Here is a 24,195-nt window from a genome sequence, read left to right as displayed (position 1 = left end):
TGGTGGCATATGCCTGTAATCCCAGCTACTCAGGAGGCTGAGGCAAGGACAATCATCTAAACATGGAAGGCAAAGGATGCAGTGAGTTGAGATCATGCCACTGCACTTCAGCCTAGGCAACAGAGCAAGACTGTCTTAAAAACAAACAAACAAAAAAAGGTTAAATGAATTTAACTCAAAGTTCAGGCTTTCTTTTTTGAGACAGGGTCTTGCTCTGTTGCCCAGGCTGGAGTGCAGTGGCATGATCACAGCTCATGGAAGCCTCAACCTCCTGGGCTCAAGTAATCCTTCCACCTCAGCCTCCTGAGAGGCTGGGATTACAGACATATGCCATCATGGCTAATTTATTAGTTTATTTTTTTGTAGAGATGGTGTCTCCCTATGTTCACCAAATTGGTCTTGAACTCCTGGGTTCAAGCAATCCTCCCACCTCAGCCTCCCAAAGTGCTGGTATTACAGTGTGAGCCTCCACACCTGGCCTGTTTAGGCTTTCTGAAAATGGAATAGACTGCAACAAAACAAAAACTGGTACTGATAATTAAGAGAAAATGATTCTTAAAACTGCTCCTAGTTTGATAACATACAAATAACTCACCTGAATGATATGGGGAAGGCAGGTGCTATCTGATAGCAGTCTTTTTATTTTGGGTAGAGGCCGAATGATGGCATTATCTTGATCCCTAGAAAATATTTTTTCACATCAACATTTAATATATTTATTAAAATTTGTATGTTCAGCGCATATGACATTCTACTAGGCATGAAGCAAGTTACCTTACTTTTTTGTTAATGAAGACTAAGCTCTCATACAGCTGGGAACATGATTAGGTATTTTGGTTTAAATCTATTTGGCTGCTTAATATGACTTCATTTCCTTCCATAAGATTTCCTTGAAAAACAGTACCCTAGAAGAGCCAAAGACTCTTATTTATTATTTAATTGATTAAACTTGGTGGTGTCCAACACACTGTCAGTGGTATTTTCCCCCAAAGGGCATATCAAACTTTGTTACATAAATTTAAACCTTGATTTAACTATGTTTTGTATTTTCCAAGTATAGCTTTAATTTTAATACTACTTTATTTCTAAATGCTAACTATAGTTTTGAGTCCAACTGGAACCATGAAAACTTCAAGTGTTTTAAAATATGTGACAGTTTCTCAGTAATTTCCATCACAAGATATCTTAATCAAAATGATTTATATGTAAATATTTCATAAAGATTGAAAAGCTCCATGCAAGTGTTATACTTATGACTGTTACTAGAGAACACATTCTCACCTTCACTGGTCAAGTGGGCCAAGATGCAGGCCTACACGCGCCTTCTATAGCAGAAATAGCTAGCCTGACAGATCAACAGCTGGCATTCACCACTGTCTATGGGCTGCAGTATGTGTAATTCAAAACATTCTTTGCCATAAATTATAAAATTGTTACTATTGCAAGTACAGATAAGTTTCAGTTTTGTAGTATTTGAAATTTCCTAGAGCAAGTTGCTTTTTTTAGCTACTTTATTAATATAATTTGCAAATTCTTTTTATCTGTTTCAAAAAATTCCAAAGGTCAAAGCAGCATTCCTCCAAGGCCATAAATAGGACATCTTTGTTTTAAATCACCAGACTGATACTATGATGTTACTAAGGAAGCATATCAATTATCCATGGAAACATGCAATTGCATTTTACCTGCTTGGAAAATAGCCACACATTGTGATCAACATGTTCAATATAAGGGTAGCAAGGTCAGTTTCATTCAGGACAGCCTGTCCACTGGCTAAGAGACACCACTTAAGCTGGGGTATGGACTGAAGTGGTCGCCATCCATCCATGCCTTGAGCCCAGCATCTGGTTTTTGCATTTAACATTCCTTTGGTCCACAATTCTTGCATCTTAATGGATGAAAGGCATTATTACAAACAGACAAAATAAAATAAAAAATCTCACCAATGTTTTCTACTTTATAGTAAACACATACTAAATTATGAAACAAACATGCAAGTACACTATTTTAGAAACACCAAGTTTTGTTAACCGGCCTTTGGGAACACAAATTTGGTTGATAATACAAAAAAACACAACCACTTGGCCAACCTGCAGAACATAAGGCATACTGGAAAGAGTAAAAATGGTAGGTGGAGGGCTAAATAATCAAATTATACTAGAGTAGAAGGGTTCGTCCTCTAAAAAACTCTTTGCCACAATTCCAAATGAGCCTGGGAGGCTGAAGACTGGAGACAAGATCAAGTATCAAGAGAAAGAGGAAAGCTGTCCTTAGTTCTTGGACTGGACAATTTTCCATAAATTTTAGACTGCATAGCAAAGCTTACTTGTTCATACCTTATAGAAACATTATAATCTGACATAAATACTAAGATAGCTTTTTATTTTTATTTTTTAGAGATAGGGTCTTGCTCTCTGTTGCCCAGGCTGGAGTGCAGTGGTGTGATCACTGCAGTCTCAACCTCCTGGGCTCAAGCAATCCTCCCATCTCAGCCTCCCAAGTAGCTGAGACCACAGGTATATACTACCATGCCTAGGTAATTGTTTTTTATTTTAGTAGAGATAGTCTCTTGCTATCTTGCCCAGGCTGGTCTTTAACTCCTGGCTTCAAGTGATCCTCCCACAGTGCTGGAATTTTAAGTGTGAGCCACTACACCTAGTCAGAAATTATTACATAAAATTCACTAAAAACCTAAGTGCGACCTCCATAACAACAGCTATTAAACAAGGTTTGAAGACATAATTTTACATGTATGTTTAGTTCTCAACTTTTCACGTGGAAACTGAGTTGTAGGGTCCTTGGAGCTAATAACAGGTATTTAAATGACAGTTTAAAAATATTCCACACCTCAATAAGTGCTAAGCAGGAGGGCATAAGAAATGCTAAGACCTTCACAAAAAGTTTCTCCAAGATACACACCTCATGAAATCCATATGGGCCACTCCTTTCTTTGTCTGCATTGCCAAAATACCATTCCTTTTCACTTTCTCTTTTCATATCTGGGGCAGCTTCAATTACATTGCTCTAAGTTTAAAAAAGATTTAAATTATTTTCTAAGGCAAAAATCTAAGAGAGAGCAGGTGTCATACAAGTTGCACAGCAGTACTTTGAAGGGGTTTATATCTAAAAGTTAACCTGAAATTTTAAGTGGCCTTATTTTAAGATTTAAGAGTTTAGGACAAAATGTCTAACCTAACAGTCCAAAAAAGCTATTTCTTTATTAATACATATTTCAGGTAAATGGTTTCCTAAGTTCAGTCAGCAATCTAAGCTAAATTCAGTGGTATCTATATTCCCCATGGTCATTAATACATGCCCAGGACACTAACATTTTAGTAGTAAAGAATATTGCAAATAGTTATGTAAATAAATATATATCATTAATCTTAAGCAACAACGCTCAAAGTTCTTTTGGGGAGAAAAACTCACTCCAACTAACAGTTTCAATAAGTACCTGAGATCAAAGAGTTAAAATGCTAACAGCAAAGTTAGTTTTCAGTGTTTTTATATACTTAATCTCAGTTTATTATCTATTCCCCTTACTACAAATAATTCTTACAATTTTCTCTATCAATGTTTTATAAGAATCTAGGTTAGAATTTTCATGTAGTTTGGTTTTTTAATCACAACATGATTCTTCTTTTACTTTTTTTTTCTTTTTTTTTTTTTGTTTGTTTTATTTTTTAATTGCATTTTAGGTTTTGGGGTACATGTGAAGAACATGCAAGATTGTTGCATAGGTGCATATGTGGCAGTGTGATTTGCTGCCTTCCTCCCCTTCACCTATATGTGGCATTGAAATCTCCCCATGCTATCTCTCCCCAACATCTTTTACTTTCTTTTTTGAGACAGGGTCTTGCTTTGTTACCCAGGCTGGAGTGCAGTGGCACAAAAATGCCTCACTGCAGCCTTGACCTCCCAGGCTCAAGCAATCTTCCAGCCTTAGCCCCTGTGCTGGGACTACAGGCTTGTTCTAGCACATCTGGCTTTTTTTGTCAAGATAGGTGTTGCACCAAGTTGCTTAGTCTTGAAATCCTGAGTTCAAGTGATCCTCCCACCAAAGTGCTGGGATTACAGGTATGAGCCACAATGCCCAGCCTGTTCTTTTTCTTATAATCACCTGAGAATGAAATAACCTGTTTTTAAATACTGCCATAATTATCAGCTTTCAGTTAGACTCATATAGAGAGGTACAGTAAAGTTGTTAGGAGCATATAGACTTCTGGGTCTTGACTCTAGCTCTGCCACTTAGCAAGTGACCTTGGGCAAGGTACTTAGCCACAGTGTTCCTTAGTTCCTCATCTGTAAAATGTGGATGATAAAAATCTCAATGGGCTGTTGGGGGATTCAAAAAGTCAATGTATTTTATGTGTACCAGAACAGTACCTATTGCAATGGTATATAACAGAATACGCCATATACTACATACTCGGATAGCACTTGTGGTCACAAATTTGTACAAAGTCTAACATGGCACATCTCCTTACAGCAGGAAATTAAAACACCAAAAAAACAAAAACAAAAACAAAAAAAAACTAACGAGCTGTAAGTTAGTTATTTGTCCTCTTGGCTGGTTTTAATAAGGTGTCCAGACTACTTTAAGGCAAAGCATATTCTTAATGCTTGCCAATGCTAAAAGTACTAGTTACATATCTAATGAATTCAGTTTAAATCCTAAAAGGCACACTGCCTCAAAATAAGCCACATTAGAGATACAGTTACTTTAAAAGACAAAACAAAACTCAATTGCTACTGTCCATTTTGGATTGTTCTTACATTGATTTCACATTTTCTGTGTGAATCTCCCAGAACTAGTACTACTGTAATTACTGGAGAAATATGTGTTTGACCACGTATTTTCAGATTCCTGATTCTTTTGACTCTAAAACTATACTCAAAAAATGTCAAGTTTGTAAAACATATACAAGCATACGTACTTGCAGTGGTACTGTAGCACGGCTTACGTGGAGATGTGCAAGGGTAAGCAAGTCCACAAGGATTCTAATTCCATTTGAATCCATGAGATCCTTAACATTTTTCTGGAAGAGGGAAACAATTTTTTCATAATCTAATTATTTGTCATAATCTAAATCCTTTCCCTACAGTACCTTTCCCAATAGGTACTGCTACCTATGAGGTCCTCAAAGAAAAGAATGCTTGGAATCTTTGGAAATAATTAACATGACTGGTATTATTTGGTCTTTTCAGCATTTTGTGTTCAAGGAACCCGAATTTCAATTGATTAAAAGGGCAAAACTATATTAAAGAGAGCACTTATTTTTGCTGAAATATATTCTGAGAAAAAACAACCCACAAAAATAAGAGTGAACAAATTGAAGACTGTCGTGATAAACTCTGGTTTTACAATTACTCTGCCAAGGTCTTTTTAATAAACAGATTATTCTGTATCAGAAATAAAGTCTGCTATATTTAAAAATCCTTCAGTGTTCCAGTTTTCATAAATATGAAATAACTGGTAATTTCTTGGAAGAGATTGTAATTTCAATTAAAATTTCTTTGTACTTACAATTATGTTTCAGTTTAAAACATCTGCATTACTTACTATAAGAATAAAACTACACAAATTGGCATTAGATCAAAGCTTTAGGAAAAGAAAATCTGCTTAAACTTCAACGTAAATAGTAAATTGTTACTACAACTATGAATTCCTGTTGTTAGAAATTAGCATGAACCTATTAAAAGGCCTTTAAAAAGAAAATACTGAGTAAAGTGACTTATCTTACAACTTCCAACTACTTTTTATCAACCAAATGCACACTGATAAATTAAAAACTTTCCACTTTATGTCAAGCATGTATTTTACTTAAAATTTAACCCTAAAGAGTCCCTAAAGAAAAGTAAGCTAATAATTTTTATTATTAAAAATCATTTTAATGTTTTAAAAGTCATCATTATTCTTGATTCAGAATTTTATCATCAATTCATTTAGCACCTGTAATATTAAGAACGACTATACAGGGATATTGGCAAAAACCTTTCCCTCCAGGAGGTTAGAGCACACAGAACTTCCTGCCTAAAAAGACAGAAAAGAGAAGACAGAAGACAACCCTCCCTGGATAATTAACTCAAATTGTGAGAATTTATCTTACAATTACTTGTATGACTTGAAAACAACAACGTATGTACGCAAAACTACTGTACCTTATTAAGGATCAACTTGTTAAGGAAGAGAATCAACCTATCTCGTTCAAGTTTATCTGTACACTATTGAAATAAATGAGAATTTGGTCAGAAGTGAATAGATAAAGAAGAAAAATCATAGAAATCTGTCAATTATTCCTTGATGAATCCAGAAAACTACATTCTCTATAACTTTATATAACTTGTCTAATTTCCCTAGAAAGGCAGATAAAGTCCACAGATTAATATTTGGCTTTAAGGAGATATGTAAAAATTGAAATAAGTGAACTGGTCCAAATGATACTTTAAGTAAAAGGAAAATAAACACAATTGAAAGTATAAAACATACATACTGCAACAAATAGGAAACAATCAAATGAGCTGCATGATGAACAAATTGATTAACTTGTCCCCTCTACCATGTTCAAGTGTTAAATGACAAATTCTTAAATTAAAAAAAAAATTGTTTTGAGACAAGGTCTTGCTCTATCCTCCAGGCTGGAGTGTGATCACAGCTCAATGAAGCTTCAACCTCCTGGGCTCAAGTGATCCTCTCATTTCCAGGTAAGCCACCAGGTACATGACACCACGTCCACTAATTTTTTTATTTGACAAACTTTATAATTTAAAGTACTAATTCAACTTTTTTTTTTCTGGAGGGTTATCATTGAAGTATTAAAAGGTTTTTACTATCTGTAGTATGCTAGCATCATTCTAGATTTTTCCAGAATGGAAAACCAAAAAGGTACACACAAATCTAGAAGTCACTATTTCTTTTATACACACCTGTTCAACTCATCCATACTTAAAGACTGACAAGTAGATCAACTAAAGTCGTTTGAAAACAGTAAATTGACATGGACAAATTCTAACCCTTTACTCATTTTCCTGTTCATCTAACTCAGATTTAAATAAGTATAAATTACAGAAAAATGAATGCAGAAAGCTACAGTAATAATGTGATCAAACGGAATTTAAATTTAGTTTTTTAAATTTAACATAAACCCCAGAGACACTATCAAATAGTAATTTCCTTAAATGATATCCTTACCCTCTCTAACATTCCAATGATATATCTGGTATCTGTAAAAGGTCCTATTTCTTCATGACATTTGCCATAAACAATAGCAAGGGCTTGTAAACATAAACACTTCATGTTTACTTTTGGAGTGAGCAAGAAGCGATGATAAAGCTCATTGAAAAATTCATACCTAGATTAAAAAAAAAAAAGTTCACAATAGAAATAACCATGAAACCAACAGTGAAAACAAATGCAAAAGGATATACAGAGTAGCTCACGATCTCTTAATTGATCCACTTTCTTCGTTCTCATCTTCCTCCAATAGTAATCTCAGGTAATAGTCTCCTATTTTAATTTCCTCTGCCAAGCACTCATATTTAACCTTCATAAACAAAAGCAAATTACATTATTTCAGTTTACAACAGATTCTGGCAATTTCTAATAATTGTTTCTTATAATTCTTTCTGCTCAAAACTTACCATTTCTTAAAGTATCTGTTAAATATTAACATGACTATTTTAGCTAAATGTTGAGAATTACATACCAATTTTATAAATGTAAGACTTGCTGATAAAAACTGTCACAGCACTATGTGGTGTCAATGAAAAAAGGAAGAATGAAATCTGCTTTATTCCCTTCCAGGTTTGGCATAAAAAACCAGGGAGTAGATGGTCCTGCATCATACATAATTTGCCCAACACACATATACTACTTCAGGTCTTCCCTCTTACCCCAGCTCTATCACTGGCGATTTGCCAAGACTTAAAACCAACGCATCAACTTCCTTTTACATTTTTATAAATAATTCCTTCTATGTCAAATCACCCCATGCTACTAAATGGAGGTGACAAATAAATGAGGGCAAAGTCACAGATCAGGAGTTGAGGCAGTACCACCTATGCTTGCACTCAGGCAGTGTGTCTCAAGGAAAGATTTCAGGCAATTATAAAAAGTAATTCCCAGATCAAATAATCAAAATTCTTTTTCCAATGTCTAAAATAACTGATTTCTAAAAATATAAATTATATTAAATGAAATATGTATCTTCATTTAACTTTCTATAAAGTCTGAGCATTCAATTCATTCAATTTCTATTAAGCATACACTGTGTGCCACCCCCTATTCCAGGCACTGGAGAGATAGCAGTTGAACAAAGCTTTCTGCCCTCACAGGTGAAGCCCATAAAAAAGTGAAATATATTTGACAGTTGGGTGATTGAAGTCCTGCAGAGTGAAACAGAGCAGAGAACAGGGATAGGGAGAGAGAATGTATATGTAAGCATGTTTGTATGGATAAAAGGGGCTGCCTTTTTAAACAAGGTAGCCAGGGAAGCCCCATTCAAGGACATTCAAAAGATCTGAAGATGAGAAAACAAGTTATGAGGCTATCTGGGGAAAACTTTATTCTAAGCAGAGGAAATAGCAAATAAAAAGACCTTGAGGCAAGAACGTGAACTTGGTGTTTCTTAAGAAGCCTGTTTGGCTGAAAAAGAGTGAGAGAGGGGGAGAGGAGTAGGAGATAAGATAAAAGAAACAATGCTTAGCATTGGTGGGGGGTACCACAGATCCTGGCTTGAAGTCATTTTAAGAACTCAGATTTTAACTGAGATGGGAAACCACAAGAGCACCAAGGGTTATGAGCACAGAAATAATCTGCTTGCTATTTAACAAGGTAACTCTGCTATGTTGATAAGATTCCATGGAGGCAGGAGTTGAAGCAGTGATATTGTTGTAATCTATAGCAAGAAGAAAGTCTAAATAAACTTTGAAGGTGCACTGTATGGAATTTGCTATAAAACTTGATATGGGGTATAAGGGAAAAGATAATTTCAAGGGTTTTCACGAGAAAATAAGGAGTAGTCATTATCTACGATCAGAAAGATTGTAAGAGAAGTAGGCTCAGGGGAAGAACAAGAGCACAATTTTGGAGAAAAGTTCTACATTACTTATTAGATATTCAATTATGAGATAAACGTATGAAGTCTAGGGCTGAAAGTCTAAGCAACAGATAAAAATCTGGAAGCCATCAGCAAATAAAAAACATTTAAAGCCAGCCTGGGCAACATGGTGAAACCTCGTCTCTACAAAAAACACAAAATTAGCCAGGTGTGGTGGTGCACGTCTCTGATCCCACCTACTGGGGAAGCTAAGGTAGGAGGATTGCTTGAGCCAAGGAAGTGGAGGCTGCAGTGAGCAAAGATGGCACCACTGCAGTCTAGCCTGGGCAATAAAGCAAGACCCTGTCTCAAAAAAATAAAAAGACAAACATTTAAAGCCCTGAAACTTAATGATTTCATTGAAGCAACAAATAAAAATCAAAGAGGTCAAAGAACTGAAACTTTGGCGCCAGCCAACAATTAACAGTCAGGGAGATGAAGAAAAATAAGGAAAGACAGCTTGAGAAGTAGACAGTGAAAAAAGAGAAAATCCAGGAGAATACAGACTCCCAAAACAAAGACAAGTTTTTCATTTTGCTAAGAATGGTCATATTCAAATTATTACATGTTTTGGAAATGAAACTGGGTTAAAGATCAAAGCATGCAGGATCACGCACATTTTCAAATTTAAAGCTCTTATAATAGTTTAAATCATATATATTATATATATACTTCAATTATATATACGCTCACACATATAAAATTATCTACCACCACCATCTTTGTTTTTCCTGCTCTTCACATCAATATTTCAATATAATAGCAAAATACAGTCAATTCAGAATCAATTACCACACACACAGAAAAACAAAAATCAAGTTACAAGGAACAAGGCAAACAGGATATGTTTCAATGAAAAAAGAACTCAAAGATCCCAGAAATGCGAGGAGGGAGGGGAAGCAAAGCACAGATTTGGAATGCACAGAATTATTAAAACTCCTACTACGTGATTCTCAGGTACAAAGCTGAGTTACTTAACAAATTTAGTTTTTTATTTTTGTTTGACACAAAGATTAAAGTTTTCCAGTATTTCCTATTTAACATTAAAGGGGAAAGGTAAAAACAAGTTATATAATTATAAATTTTTTTTAAAAAATCACTCCCCAAATAGTACATGCTTTATTTTTTAAGATTAATATACAGGAAAAATCAAACTTTACCTCAAACTCATGGTGATTCCAAGAGATCACATTAGCACTTCCAAGTTCTCTATCAATATTAAATGCTCTCATTTCAGATTCAAGAGTATCTTTCAGTTCTTCCCGTGTTTTGAAATTCCAAATAAGGTTGGACTTGGCATGGTCTTGACCAAACCTAGACATACATATAATCAGAAAATAGCAGGATGCACAATGCATTTTTAAAATCTATTAATATCCCTTACGTACCTTATAAGCAAAAACAAAACTAAACAAAACCAAAAAAACAGTGGAATAGAATGTAGCAAGTATAAGTAAGGAAAATAAAATCTGTGTAAAGAAAACAGAGTAAAACGTTAATAACAGAATCTTGGTGGCAGGTATACAGATATTCACTGCAAAATTCTTTAACTTTTTTTATGTTTGAAAGTTTTAATAAAAAGTTGAAGAAAAAAAGGAACCTACACTATAAATCTGTGTGAATTAATTTAAAAAAGGTGGTATTTCAACTTCAATTTTAATTCAACTAGAATTTTATTGCTAATACAAATTCCAGTTAAGAAAACAATTCTATTGTCAGATACAAACCTTTAGGTTGGGGAGATAAGAATTGTTGAACTTTTGGGTGAAGCATGTGGAATCAGCAACATTCTAAATATTAGTACTTTACAGACTACCCAAGAAACAATACTGCAAGCTGCCAGGCTGTGACTGAGCATTTTCAAAGTATATTCCTCATACGCTTGGAGAAACCATTGTAAAACATTTGGGTCCAAGTCTAACTGGGGATAAGTGAGCTTCACATACGCTTACTTTAGAATCTGCAATCGGCCTAGAAAGTCTCATTTCAGAGTTCCAAGAAAGTTCTATGGGGCGCAACACAACTAAGAGAGAAATCCAGGGCATACATTTAAGGATATGCTATATACATACTGTATACTTTAAAAGTAGTAATGGGAGTTTTCAAAGGACTTATTTTTCTTTACTGGCCAAGGTATAATTGATATGTCAGTTTCCAGAGTGAGTACTGTGTTATCTTAAAGAAGCTTTGCAAACTCCCCAAAATGATTGTTTCCCTGTCGTCATCATCGTCATGGGGGTGTGTGTGTGTGAGTGTGTGTTGGGGAGGGAGGTGCAGGGTGAGGGTGAGATTAGTGGATAAGAAGAAGGAAGGGGTTACCATATTTGATAGGAAAGAGAGTGTATGAAGTCAGCTAACTTGTACACTCTTTCTCACAAGTCTTACGTTACTATCATCTGCCTCTTTTAAGACTCCAACTGGGAAGTTTCCAATTATTTCTAAGCCCGTGATAAAGTATTTTAAAGTAATCATTGCTAAGCCTTAAAAAATCTTTAATTTTAGTTTCTCTGACTATCACTCTATGAAAAGCCTTAATTTTAGGAGCATCTCTAGTCACCCCAATCTTAACAGTTATAGTTCCTGAACGTGATGGCATAAAAATACCTGTGGCATAAAGCAATAGTTTCAAGGAAGAAAAACATGTCTGTCACGGAAGTAGTAAATTTAATCTTTATTGGAAAAGAGGCCAAATTTTACCTATAATAGAAGAGATCCCAATTTGCTTCTATTTTTATTCTTTGTCTTCTCTTTCGAAGAACTACTGGCTTCTGATTTATGTTCTGGAATAGAAAAAAACTTCATAGTGCTCAATCTGGGGCTACCAAATAGGCTTAGTCACAAGATCATCAATTTATAAGTGATGAGAAACATTTCTTTCATCAAATTTTGATAGAAACAAAATTAACATAATAAAATCTATAAAACATGAATATAAATATAGGATATTAAATTCTATCACATATAATTTGACAGTATATATTTTTATTGTGTTACTCGAGTATTTTCCATGTAGCTCAAAGCTGTTTCTACACCAAATTTTCTTAAAGTTTACAGTGATTAATAAAATTTGTAGTAGTCAAAAACAGTGACTTGCTTCAAACATTTACATGCAGTTAATACAGAAGTCTTGGGACAACAATAAATGCAAAAGATTACAGGTTGTTAAAGTGCTACCAAAGCCAAGAGAAACAAGAACAAATTGAAATAGCTAATGGAGAAGACATGTGTCTACGTTCAAACACATGTGAAGTAAGACTTGAATTTATTAAACAAAGAGTATCAAAGATGACTCCACATGCCAGGCAGCTTAATGCATTTCACAGACATAACAGGAACTTACACTCACCATATTGTTTTTATCCTGAATTTAATCGTAAAAATGAAAAAAATTTGAAGAAAATAAAAAGAGAATGAGCCCGGATCTGCGAAGTTATATCTATTATACATCAATATAAAATTATCTTCACTTTAAGACCAAAATAGGTGCATCTGCTTCTCTAAGCCTGTGACTCAAATTTTAGGCAGTCATAAACTCTTTGAGAATTCAAAGAGAGTTAGGTCCCTGTTTCAGACTTAGGCACATACGTAAGGTTGCAACTGGAGAAGATTTCAAGGAATTCTTGAAATTTGTACCTGGATCAGAGGTTAAGAATCTCTGCTCCAAATGAAAGCTATATGTATGTGTCAGACATGAAAATACTAATCCTTATTGTGATAGAAACAAAAAGTAGAAAGTGGTTTAGATTAAAACACAGAAGTCTAATTTCATTAAAGTGCCAAAAAAAAAAAAGAAAGAAAGAAAGAAAGAAAGAAAAAAACCCCAGACTAGATGACAAAGAAAAAAGGTAAAATAAATTGTAACATTGTTTGAAACATAAAGCCTATAAGTTATATAACAAAATGTTTCCTACAAATTTTAATTCCGTGCACTATCATGAAAACTAATGCAAGGTGGCTTGAATAGAGTATATAAATAATTCAAAATTTGGTTTAATGACAAACCTTTCCTTAAACTAATTAACAAGTACTTTCTTCAATCTCTCCTCCCCTCCAGGACAAAAGGCTGGCAGCTCAGAGTAATGAAAATGTAAATACTATACAGAAAAAGGACAAAAAGCTCTCTATAGGCTAAGTGACTGAATTGGAGACTTAGGCTAACAGCCCTAACTATCTAAAAAAAAATCCAGGCCAGGCGTGGTGGCTCAAGCCTGTAATCCCAGCACTTTGGGAGGCCAAGGCGGGTGGATCACGAGGTCAAGAGATCGAGACCACCCTGGTAAACATGGTGAAACTCCGTCTCTACTAATACAAAAAATTAGCTGGGCATGATGGTGCGTGCCTGTAATCGCAGCTACTCAGGAGGCTGAGGCAGGAGAATTGCCTGAACCCAGAAGGCGGAGGTTGCGGTGAGCCGAGATCGCGCCATTGCACTCCAGCCTGGGTAACAAGAGCGAAACTCCGTCTCAAAAAAAAAAAAAAAAAAAAAAAAATCCCTAAAACTGAAAATAACAAAGAAAAAGCAATCTTACACATTAGCCAAAGGTTACTACTAATCCAACAGAGCATCAGCTGCAAATGGAACTGACTTCATAAACATTGGTTATATAAGAAATGCGTATTGTTTTAAGAATCGCCAATCTTGACAATGATTAGTTTTCAGACTCTAACTGCAGCATAAGATCATTCCAAACTTTGATGTTAATGTTTCTATTCACAAAGATTATTTGCTGTTCCCTAAAGAAATTAATGTTAAAAATAGTGCCCACGCAAAAGGGGATAAACCGCTGATGCTCACCAAAAGATCTTCTTGAGTAACATTTATCTGGCATCATTATTTGCTTAAAACCTTAGTAATACTCCATGTAAATGATACCAACAAACCAGTAAAACATTTTTTATATTAAAAATATTATTTTCCCTCTCAATTACTGTTTTAAAATAGCAGATTATCTCTAATTTTAGTTAAAACAGCTTTGTGTTCATACTCATGTTGGATAAATGTTACATATGAAGTCTGATGCCAAAAACTTATTTGCAGTACAATAATTATATTCAACAGTTTGAAACAACTGTTATTTTAGAAATGGGTTTAACTACCTGAAGCCAGAAGCTTATAATTTTTAATAACTGAAAATCATTCATATATGTAGATTTTTTGACTGTTCAAATGCTATACTAATATCCTGACCAGATATGTATCTAGTGCCTTTGCTACTATCTTGCTTGCATATCAAAGCAACCCTGTAAGATAGAGAAGGGAGGTATTGTTACTCTGATTTATGAAAGAGGAAAGTGGCCAGCCGCAGTGGCTCATGCCTGTAATCCCAGCTCTTTGAGAGACCAAGGTGGGTGGATCACCTGAGGTCAGGAGTTTTGAGACCAGCCTGACCAATATGGTGAAATCCCATCTCTACTAAAATTACAAAAATTAAAAAAGAAAGAAAGAGGAAAGTAAGGTTCTAAAAACCCGTAACTTAGGTTAACAAGTGACTGAAATCAGGCTCAGAAGTTAACCAATTCAAAGTTCAGTATTCTCTTTACTATGCTGCATAGTCACTTGAAAGCCTGTCTAATGATTCTTTATACTGACTACATCACTTATACAAATTAGCAGTAACCTATTATGCTGGAGCACTAAAGAATTAAACATTGGTCCCAATTTCAGATAGATACACAAGACTATAATATTTGTTCTGCTATGCTTACATATTCTGGTAATCCATAAGAAACCCATTTGTTTTATTAAGATGTTTAAGTTATTTTTTTTGAATAAAGCAACAGCTACCATAAATAAGGAGAAGGTTAAAGAGAAAGAATGTATGTGTGATCAGTAAAAACTGAGATCAAGACTGCTTCTACAGGACATCTTAATTCACACTTAACTACTGCAAAACCCATTATAAATAGAAGAATGTGCATTACTGAATCAAGTTCTGTAGCACATACTGCATGCTGAATAATGAGACTAAAACTGTTTTGGATCTTTGATTTGAGAAACAAATACTACAAAATTTAAGTACACACAATAAATTTACTTTAAAATGTGCATCTTATCTCCAAAACACTTGTCTGGCTAGTTCTGAACAAAAAGGTTAACAGGAAGTGCTCCTTTATTTTTATAGGTACAAAACAAAATCCCAGAGACGAAGGAAAGGCAATAAATACATATGAATAAAAAAGAACAAAAACTGGAATGGGAAAAAAATTGAGTCGAATTCTATATTCAATATCAAAATAAAAACCTAATCATCAACTCATAAAACTATGAACTAAGGAAAATATATACAAAAATAGGTAACTTTCATTTTTAAGCTTCAAGTATTCAGCAAGAAATATATTAATACTATCTCTGTGAAGAGTGGGAACTAAAGTAGACTAGGACACATAGAAGTGCTAGAAATTTGGAAGAAAATTTTATTTTTACCTCTTTTTGAGCAATGCCCATCCTATCCCTCCAGTGCATCAGTACAAGATCCACTTTTTCTTTGGCAAATTTTTCAACTTCTTTAGCAGCTTTTCCAGCTAGTCTTTGCCACTCTGGAACTTTATTAAATTTTCCATATTGATCCTATAAAATAATGAAATCTATTACATGTCTGTTTGCAAATTTATTTTAAAACTCTATGTAAAGCTTAGTCATTCTATCTATTTTACAAAGTAAACACTGGATGTTATGGTTCAGTGAAGAAACAAACTGAAAACTTGTACAAATTAAGAAACTTTAACTTTTCTACTTAGGTTTCAAGATGATTCCTTTTTGAGGGGGGGCAAGATGCAAGTGGGAGCTGGGTGCAGACAGAGAAGCAGTGATGACAGAAAAAAGAATACATGTAAGAAATTATTATAGTAGTGTATCATAAAGACGTTTGATTTTTTCATGGATGGCCCAACCCTTATAATTAACATAGATCTTGTAAGGGAAAAAACCCTATCTATAACTTTTTTCATGGTCAGCCCCTTTTACCAACATTTATCAATCTCATATGTGTAACACCACATGTATACACTTATTGGTACTCCAGAACGTACCAGTAAGTTGAATTAGAGAAACAAAACATAGAATAAAATGACCACTATCCGTAACATTAATTTGTGGTTATAGTTGCACAACTCTATAAATATACCACAAATTGTCTACTTAAAACAGATAAATTTTACAGGATATAAAGATATTAATAGTTAAGTATTACTATTCAATGCAATGAATTCTTTGTTTCTAAAATTTTTAGCGTGTTTCAAAAAAAAGACTATATATATAAAATAGTACCCTTACTCCTAAAAAAGACACTTGAGACAATCATATTTACCATTGCTATTTTCACATTGTCTCTAACATGCATCCGATCAGCATCCTTCTCAGGTACGAGATCTGAGCTGTCCAAGTACGCCAGCAAACCTGGCGGCTAAAAACAAAACACAAAATCCATTTTCAAAACAATGTGCAAAAGAAAATTTAGCCTTAAAAACCCAAATAAATTAATACTATGACTTAGCTATTGAGGGAAAAACTTTATGGTAAAACTCCTATGATGAATACCTTTTCAATCAAAAACAAAATCCATCCCCTTTTAACAGTAGAGATAACTTGTTCAACTAAATTTTATTAGGCAGTACATATATCTAATTTCTCAACTAACTTACCAAAATGCGTTTCAACAAGTTTGTTGCAGTTGCATTATCAGCTGTCCAGAGTCCCACTAAATGTCTACTTAGCTGTCTGAAAAAAGCAGACGTTGAGAAAGGTTTGCTGCTTTATCTCAGCTAGAACAGAAAGGAATTTTTAAGAACAAAATATCACATAATTATAAAAAATATGGCTACAGTAAAAAAATTCTGATGTTAAAAATAGTTATTAAAAATAATTTAATGTGGAAAGGTATAATTCAAATATTATTAAAATTTTGAAATTTTCTAAAAATTAAAGTGTTTTCCTAAAAAAATACACTAATTTTCAATAAACCTGAATATGAAAAAAGTTTTCATCCCATTTAAAAAAGAAAAAAACAATTAGACTTGATGACACAATTAATTCATATAACAAGTCCTACTAATATAGTGACAATGGCATGCTGGCATTTTTTAGAATTCTGAACAAGCAAAAGTCAACAACTATGTTCTAATATAACCTTTCTGGCAAGGTCAGAGACAGAAAATTATTTTCACTTTTGGAGTTTGGGCAAAGACCTAAACCACTTATAGCCAATTATTTTACTCATCTCATTTAAAAGCTATAAACATATATTTTAATTCAAAGTGAAAAATCTAAGACCCAAGTTCAATCTAGGGTTTAGTCATTTACTAATTTTAATCCCCATGTTAATACCTGTCTCCTTAACTGAAAGCACCTCATAAGCAGAAATCCTATTTTACTCACCAGTGACCCTTCTGTGCTTTGGTGGGGATTCAATTACCATAGCTATAAGAATGGTCATGAAACCTATGAGGGAAATAACCAAATAACCACCTACAGACATATGTTTTCTATATGTTACATTACCGAAGAACAAAATTTAACTGCAAAACCAAAATATACTTTGTCACCAGAAAGTGAACGCTACTAAAACTATTCATTCCTGTGCCAATTTGAAAGCTAACATACTGAAATAATTAAAACTGTAATTTCCTTCACTGGCATTTGGTAGGTGTATCAGTGACTCCTAAAAAGGCTTTAGTTAGGGACAAAAGAGGTAACATTTTATAACAGCAAGGTATAAAAGATAAAGCAATACAAATAGTGATATTTCTATTATACATTGACAGATTTTTAATAGTGTAATTCAAATTTTACTAACCTTTTGGAATATTCTCCAAATTAAAATGCTTCCCTGATAAATACACTAATTGATCACAGTAGGGAATTTAACTGATTAACTATACTAAAGAGGAACACAACAATCAAGAATTTAACATGAGGGCTTAATGGAATAAGATATCTATAGTCTCTACTTTAATGGCAGATGGTGTCTAGCACTGCTAATAATACTAGGAAAACATCCTTCTTATCTTTCTACCCTCTAAGACTACTTTTGTTGTTAATACAAGTGAGGGAGATAGTTTCTTCTAATAATACAAAGAGTAAGAAATCACTAGCAAGACAGCATACCATGATGTACAATAACTGCACATAGGTGACAAAGATAATGTACAGTATTGTAACAAACTAAATGTTTAACTCAGCTATTAAAGTCAAAAAAAAATATTTATGATACTCATTTTTACTAATATGAGTCATAATATGGTATGCTTAAGATAGATGAAAGGGTAACATCTTAGAAACCACAAAGAGGGTTAAAAGGGCTGGAATTCATGTAGTGTGGAATAAATTTATATGTTTATATTTGAATGACTATTAGGAAAAAGGGAATCTAATTACAAGAGATTTAGGTTAAGTCTAGCTTACGCTGGATATGTAAGGTTTTCTGTGGTTTTTACAGTAGAGTACTTAACTGACTAAAGATATTTAAAAATCAACTATGTGAAGTTTTCACATGGGGTTATGTGCATGCAAGGTGGTCACAGGAATATAAGGAGGAAAGGCTTGGGCATGTGATTCTAGTTCCATAAGCTTCTAAGTACTCTTTTCCATACTGGTCACATGACTGTGGTGTCAGAGCCTGATAAAAGGATGGTGGGGACAAAAAGTAAACAGTGTTTCCCCCTAAGTTATCCACAGGTAGGGACAGTGATCATTTGGAAAAAACCCTTCTGTAAGGAAAGGAAAAGAACTAGGTGGATCAAAAAAAATGTTACATTTGTGTAATACACATTTAGTTTTATGTAATATCTGAATTGGTTCTCTAAACCAGAAGTTAATTTATAGCAAACTGAATTAAATAACCTACCTATTTGTAAGCATCCTTTGATCTGAGCTTATTGTAAACATCGCAGTATGCAAGTGTCGAGGTAAGGCACCTTCACTTAGGGCAAGCTCCTGCATTTTTGTCGCAATTTCTTTATCACCTTCCTTTGGAAAAAAGGTAAAGATGATCCCTAAAGTGGCAATCCAGGACAAGCTATCCAAACTTTAAAAAACTATTTTTACATCTTTAAATTAAACAACCACTCATATGTAATCAAAGTTTAAAATGCATCTTCCAGTTACCCAAAAATAACATAAGTGAGTAACAGCATAGGTAATTTTTAAACCTTTGGAGTAAGGTTGAGATGTTTCCAGACAAATTTACCTTATAAACTATGCTTTGCTAAACTTAATATGAAAACTAGGTTCATTCCTTGCGTGTATACCTGCCAACAAAAAGGAGAGGCTTGGCTACTGCAAGCTCTGTAAAAGATGAATACTTTGGTAGCTAATATCGAGCAAAGAACCCATTAGCCAAAGGGAGAAAATTAGCCTTTGATTGTATATACACATTAAAAATGCAAATAAACTTTGATGTTCCGCCCAGCTCAATGCCTAAGTACATATTTACAGCTACTTAAGGGCATACTAATTCTGTGTTTATTATTTAATTATGTGCCATGTTTATGCACAATAGATGAATTTTTTGGTAAAAAGAATTCTTAAATTTTATTCAAATTGCTTCTATAACAACAAAAGAATTCAAAAGCTGTTTAGACATATCATTGTAAACATCATAGTATATAACAGACATTCATAGCCACAATCTTATCTTTTAAAAAATATAGAAGCATAAAGCAACTATCTCAAACAAGAAGTGTCAGCCAGGCACCGTGACTCACACCTGTAATCTCAGCACTTTGGGAGGCTGAGGCAGGTGGATCACGAGGTCAAGAGATCAAGACCATCCTGGCCAACATGGTGAAACCCTGTTTCTACTAAAAATACAAAACTTAGTTGGGTGTGGTGGCGCATGCCTGTAGTCCCAGGTACTCGGGAGGCTGAGGCAGGAGAATCGCTTGAACCCAGGAGGCAGAGGCTGTAGTGAGCAGAGATCACGCCACTGCATTCCAGCCTGGTGACAGAGCGAGACTCTGTCTCAAAAACAGCAAAAGAAAAAGAAAAAAAAAGTAGTATCTTCAACAAGATCATATCTCTAGAGCTCAATTACAACTACACTTTACCAAGAACTTTTTGTTGCCTTTCTTACTTGGCATCATTTTGCTGTGAACTAACTATCAATAGATTTCTATGTAATCTCAGTATCTCAAGATTTCAACACTGTCAACAATATGCTTCCAAAAAAGAGCAAGAGATAGAATGCTAACTTTTAATTCCTTTAAATAAAATGAATAATACAATAACAGATTTATTTACTCCACAACTTCACTTACTAGGAAATTATAACTTTTATTATTACGGATTGTTTCTGTAACTAGCTTAAAACTAATTTCTAAATAAAGATTTAAAATTACTTTTCTTACCCAGCGAAATGTGTATTTCCCAAAAAAGATTGAAAGGTAATATTGTCAACTTCAATTAAAACAGCCTATTAACATTCAAGTAAGGTTAAAATTTCAAAATTGTTCTCTCACCTCTATTATTGCTTTCATAACCAACCCAGCTCCTTTTATTATTGCCATGGAAGGATGCTTTAAAGTGAAGGGAAAAGAGTATCAAAAGATAAAAAAGAATTTTGTTCCAACATATTTAGCTGTTACTCTTAAGAAGGATAGACAGTTCTACACAAGGTATAAGTCATAAAATTAGTAAAGGATACATCTCAAAGTCAGTTTGGTTAAATATTTTAGGTATTCTTACAATATAGCTTTAGAGATACAGATACATAAAGAATTTACATTAGTAGAAAGCACCCAGCATTTACTTGATTATAATTATTTGAATGATACATATCAATGATACTAATAAAAATATAAATATCACATATGCATGTACGTACCTAACATGTACCATAATACTATATAAAATAAATGTCTTCTAGTGTTTATGAAAAGCCCTGCTAAAGCTCATTTTTTTGGGGGGGAGGGGGAATTTGTAAAGAAAAGGGAATTTTGGGCCTACCACAGAAAAATGAGTTTTTCACTACTAAAATAGAGGTCAGGTACAGTGATTCATGTCTGTAATCCCAGCACTTTGGGAGCCTGAGGTAGGAGGATCGCTTAAGTTCAGGAACACGAGAACAGCCCGGGCAACAAAGGGAGACCCTGTCTCTACAGAACAAATATAAAGAAATTAGCTGGCTGTGGTAGCACGTGTCTCTGGTCCCAGCTATTCAGCGACCAAGGTGGATGAGAAGATCACTTGAGCCTGGGAGATTGAGGCTGCAGTGAGCTGTGATCACATCATCACACTTCAGTCTGGGCAATAGAACAAGACCTTCGCCTCAAAAAATAAAATAAAAAAGCAAGATAGAGAAGATGGGCAGAGTGTCAAAACTGCAGTCAACACCCATCAACAGAGCTCTACTTAAAACCACCAATAAATCTGTGCGTTCAAAATGTACCAATATGATAACATACTAGGTACATTTATTTGTCAATATTACAGATTAAGCTTGTCCAACCTGCAGCCTACATGGATGCTTGTATTTACTGAAGGCTGACCCAGGATGGCTTTAAATGCAGCCCAACACAAATTCATAAACTTTCTTAAAACATTTTTGCGATTCTTTTTTTCAGTCATTAGATATTGTTAGTGTTAGTGTATTTTATGTGTGACCCAAGGCAACTCCTCTTCTTCCAGTGCGGCTCGACACCTCTGCTATAGAAGTATGCATATGTTAACTTAGCAACAGTGATCCTAAAAGTGGTTCACTTAAATTCACTGTTATTTGGTAAGAAAAATACAAGTTCTCACCTGAAAGAGTTTAAAAAGGGTTCTTCCATTGGATGCTACCATCTCTAAGAGCATATCAAACTGTTGCCCTTCAGTTGTCTCACTATATGGAGCACAGAGGGCAAAGGTAAGGAAGTCCAAGAGCGAACTAATAACTAGGGCACCAGTCCCATGATCCTGAAACAAAGCAACAAATTGCCTTAAATACTTAAGAGATAGGGAGTTTCAGTTAAATTGTAACAGTAAAGTGTTCCTTTCTGTTATTCTATATGTCAGACATAAACACTGACTTTAATTTCTCAAAATGAGATTCAAAGTTGGAGTCTTCAGTACTTCTTTATTCATACAGTGAATCCATTGTCCATCATACCTCAAAAGGAACAAACAAAATTCACTCCAATTTCAAGAGAATGACCAAGACTTCTCAAATATATATAACTAAGGCTAATGTTTATTTGCATAAAAAGCAATCTTTGACAATACTTGCAAGATTCAAGCAATCTGCTCATGTTCCTTCAAGATGCTATAGAATGATCGTCTCCAAAAGTGTTATCAGGGACCCAGGAACAAATATCTGGCTTAATTTTTTTTAAGAGCAGTTTATTTCATAATGATATTTTTAAAGAAAGAGAAAACAAAAATTTGGGATATCATCATGAAAATCTAAAGGCTTTGCCATGTATCCTTCCCAGATGAATGGATACGGTCCTAAGACAAAATATTTTATCATCAGTGACCAAGCTGAACTGTGACCAATACTGACCACAGCTGGGGGCTGTAATAAAAAAACAAAATCATTCATGTGGCAATTCTAGAATATCTTTCAATAACGGTATGGTATTTACCATGAAGACAAGTTTAATTATAACTTACCACATGGGAATTAAATTTCTCCAGTAAGTTTTCCAGAAACTTCTTTGACGAGAGAAGAGAAGCTTTATTCAGCTGTTCTTGCCTTAAATCATAGTCATCATGCATGGGCTATTGAAAAAAAAAAAACAGTGATAATTCATAAGCAGTTCCATGTTCTAGCGTCACACAAAGTCATTTATAAAGAGTATTCATTACACACTGAAAGAATTAAAAACCATTGCCTTTGAAGTATAAGGCAAAAAGGAAACCCATGATAAGCAGGCAGAAGTGATGATTTACCATGATTTTGGTAAGACTTCACAGATAATTTGCCCAACAATTAACTCAACATATACACAAGGTACTCTCTCAAAAGTTACACATCATCTTATTAAAAGGCAAACAACATTTGCCTACCCAGAATTTTATAACTGAAATTTTAAATAAAACTTAGCATTTAAAATCATGTACTAAAATTAACAACAAATGCTTGTCTCAAGGTGAATTTTCTTTTGACTATTGAGTGTATAAAGCATTCCAGCATGATGGTTAGGAGTAGAGTTCCAATCCTAATTTTACTACTGGCAAAAACGGAGACATTAAGCAAGATAAGTTACTTTATGTAATTCTGAGTTTCATTGTCCTCGGCTGTAAAATAGGAGTAACAGTATTCATATAAGATTATGATGCTTAGATAAGATAATTCATGTAAAATACATAGCCAACACCTAATATGTAATGCAGGCTCAATGTTTGTTTCATAGCATTGTTTTTTACTTTTTGTGGCAAACTATATATAACAAAACTCACCATTTTAACCATTTTAAATTATAACAGTTCAGTGACATTAAGCATTCACATTGTTGGGCAACCATCACCACCACCTATCTCTAGAACTTTTTTCATTTTCCCAAACTGAAACTCTGTAATCATTAAATAATTCACCATTCTGCCTTCCTCCCAGTCCCTAGCAACCACTATTCTACTTTCTGTCTGTGAATTTGACCTCATATAAATAAAATCATACAGTATTTGTCCTTTTGTGACTGGCTTATTTCATTAGCATCATGTCCTCAAGGTTCATCCATATTTCAACATGTGCTGGAATTTCCTTCCTGTTTCTGTTAATTTAGCAAACACTGTACATTACTATGGCTAACTGTATAAACTTTGGAGCCAGAATGTGGGCTTAAAGCAACCCCTACTATTTACTAGCTACATGACCTTGAACCAATTACTTTGGCCCTAATTCCTTCTCTATAAAACAGATGTAACAGTAGCAACTTCTATAGTTCATTGGAAGATTGAATAAATTAATATAGGCAAAATTCATAGAATAGTACCTGAAACACAGAAAAAATTAGTTGTTATTGTTTATTAAATAGCTTGACAAGGCCCATTAAGGATAAAAATGAAAATTAAACATGAATATTATCCTCAGGAAGCTGATAGATTTAGAAAAACACATCATATTTAGAAACAGCAATAATCCAAAGAAGAAATTGCTAAGAAAGATAAAAGTTGTATTTA

General features: G+C 34.1%; 1 protein-coding gene across 2 annotated transcripts in view; it reads right to left on the bottom strand.

The window, feature by feature from the left end:
* Positions 1-24,195, bottom strand: part of DNAJC13 (DnaJ heat shock protein family (Hsp40) member C13) — a 118,460-nt gene that overhangs the window by 53,013 nt on the left and 41,252 nt on the right. For both annotated transcript variants that reach the window (XR_010343451.1, XM_064378695.1), the window contains exons 14-29: positions 22,687-22,794; positions 21,835-21,990; positions 20,553-20,609; positions 18,941-19,062; positions 16,740-16,815; positions 16,406-16,501; positions 15,523-15,666; positions 11,796-11,878; positions 10,259-10,412; positions 7,441-7,544; positions 7,193-7,352; positions 6,163-6,225; positions 4,938-5,039; positions 2,920-3,024; positions 1,686-1,888; positions 596-680 (exon numbers count right to left, since the gene is read on the bottom strand). Coding sequence is in view for 1 of the 2 variants with exons in the window: in XM_064378695.1 (XP_064234765.1) it covers positions 596-680; positions 1,686-1,888; positions 2,920-3,024; positions 4,938-5,039; positions 6,163-6,225; positions 7,193-7,352; positions 7,441-7,544; positions 10,259-10,412; positions 11,796-11,878; positions 15,523-15,666; positions 16,406-16,501; positions 16,740-16,815; positions 18,941-19,062; positions 20,553-20,609; positions 21,835-21,990; positions 22,687-22,794 (1,818 nt within the window). In the remaining variant the exon portion in view is untranslated. The remainder of the gene's footprint in view (positions 1-595; positions 681-1,685; positions 1,889-2,919; positions 3,025-4,937; positions 5,040-6,162; positions 6,226-7,192; positions 7,353-7,440; positions 7,545-10,258; positions 10,413-11,795; positions 11,879-15,522; positions 15,667-16,405; positions 16,502-16,739; positions 16,816-18,940; positions 19,063-20,552; positions 20,610-21,834; positions 21,991-22,686; positions 22,795-24,195) is intronic.

The sequence above is a fragment of the Aotus nancymaae genome, unplaced genomic scaffold (genome assembly GCF_030222135.1).
Source record: "Aotus nancymaae isolate 86718 unplaced genomic scaffold, 86718_ANA_hifiasm-v0.15.2.pri h1tg000019l, whole genome shotgun sequence".
Lineage (NCBI taxonomy): Eukaryota > Metazoa > Chordata > Mammalia > Primates > Aotidae > Aotus > Aotus nancymaae.
The sequence above is the reverse complement of the archived record's forward strand: the minus strand, read 5'-3'. Positions and strand labels throughout refer to the sequence as shown.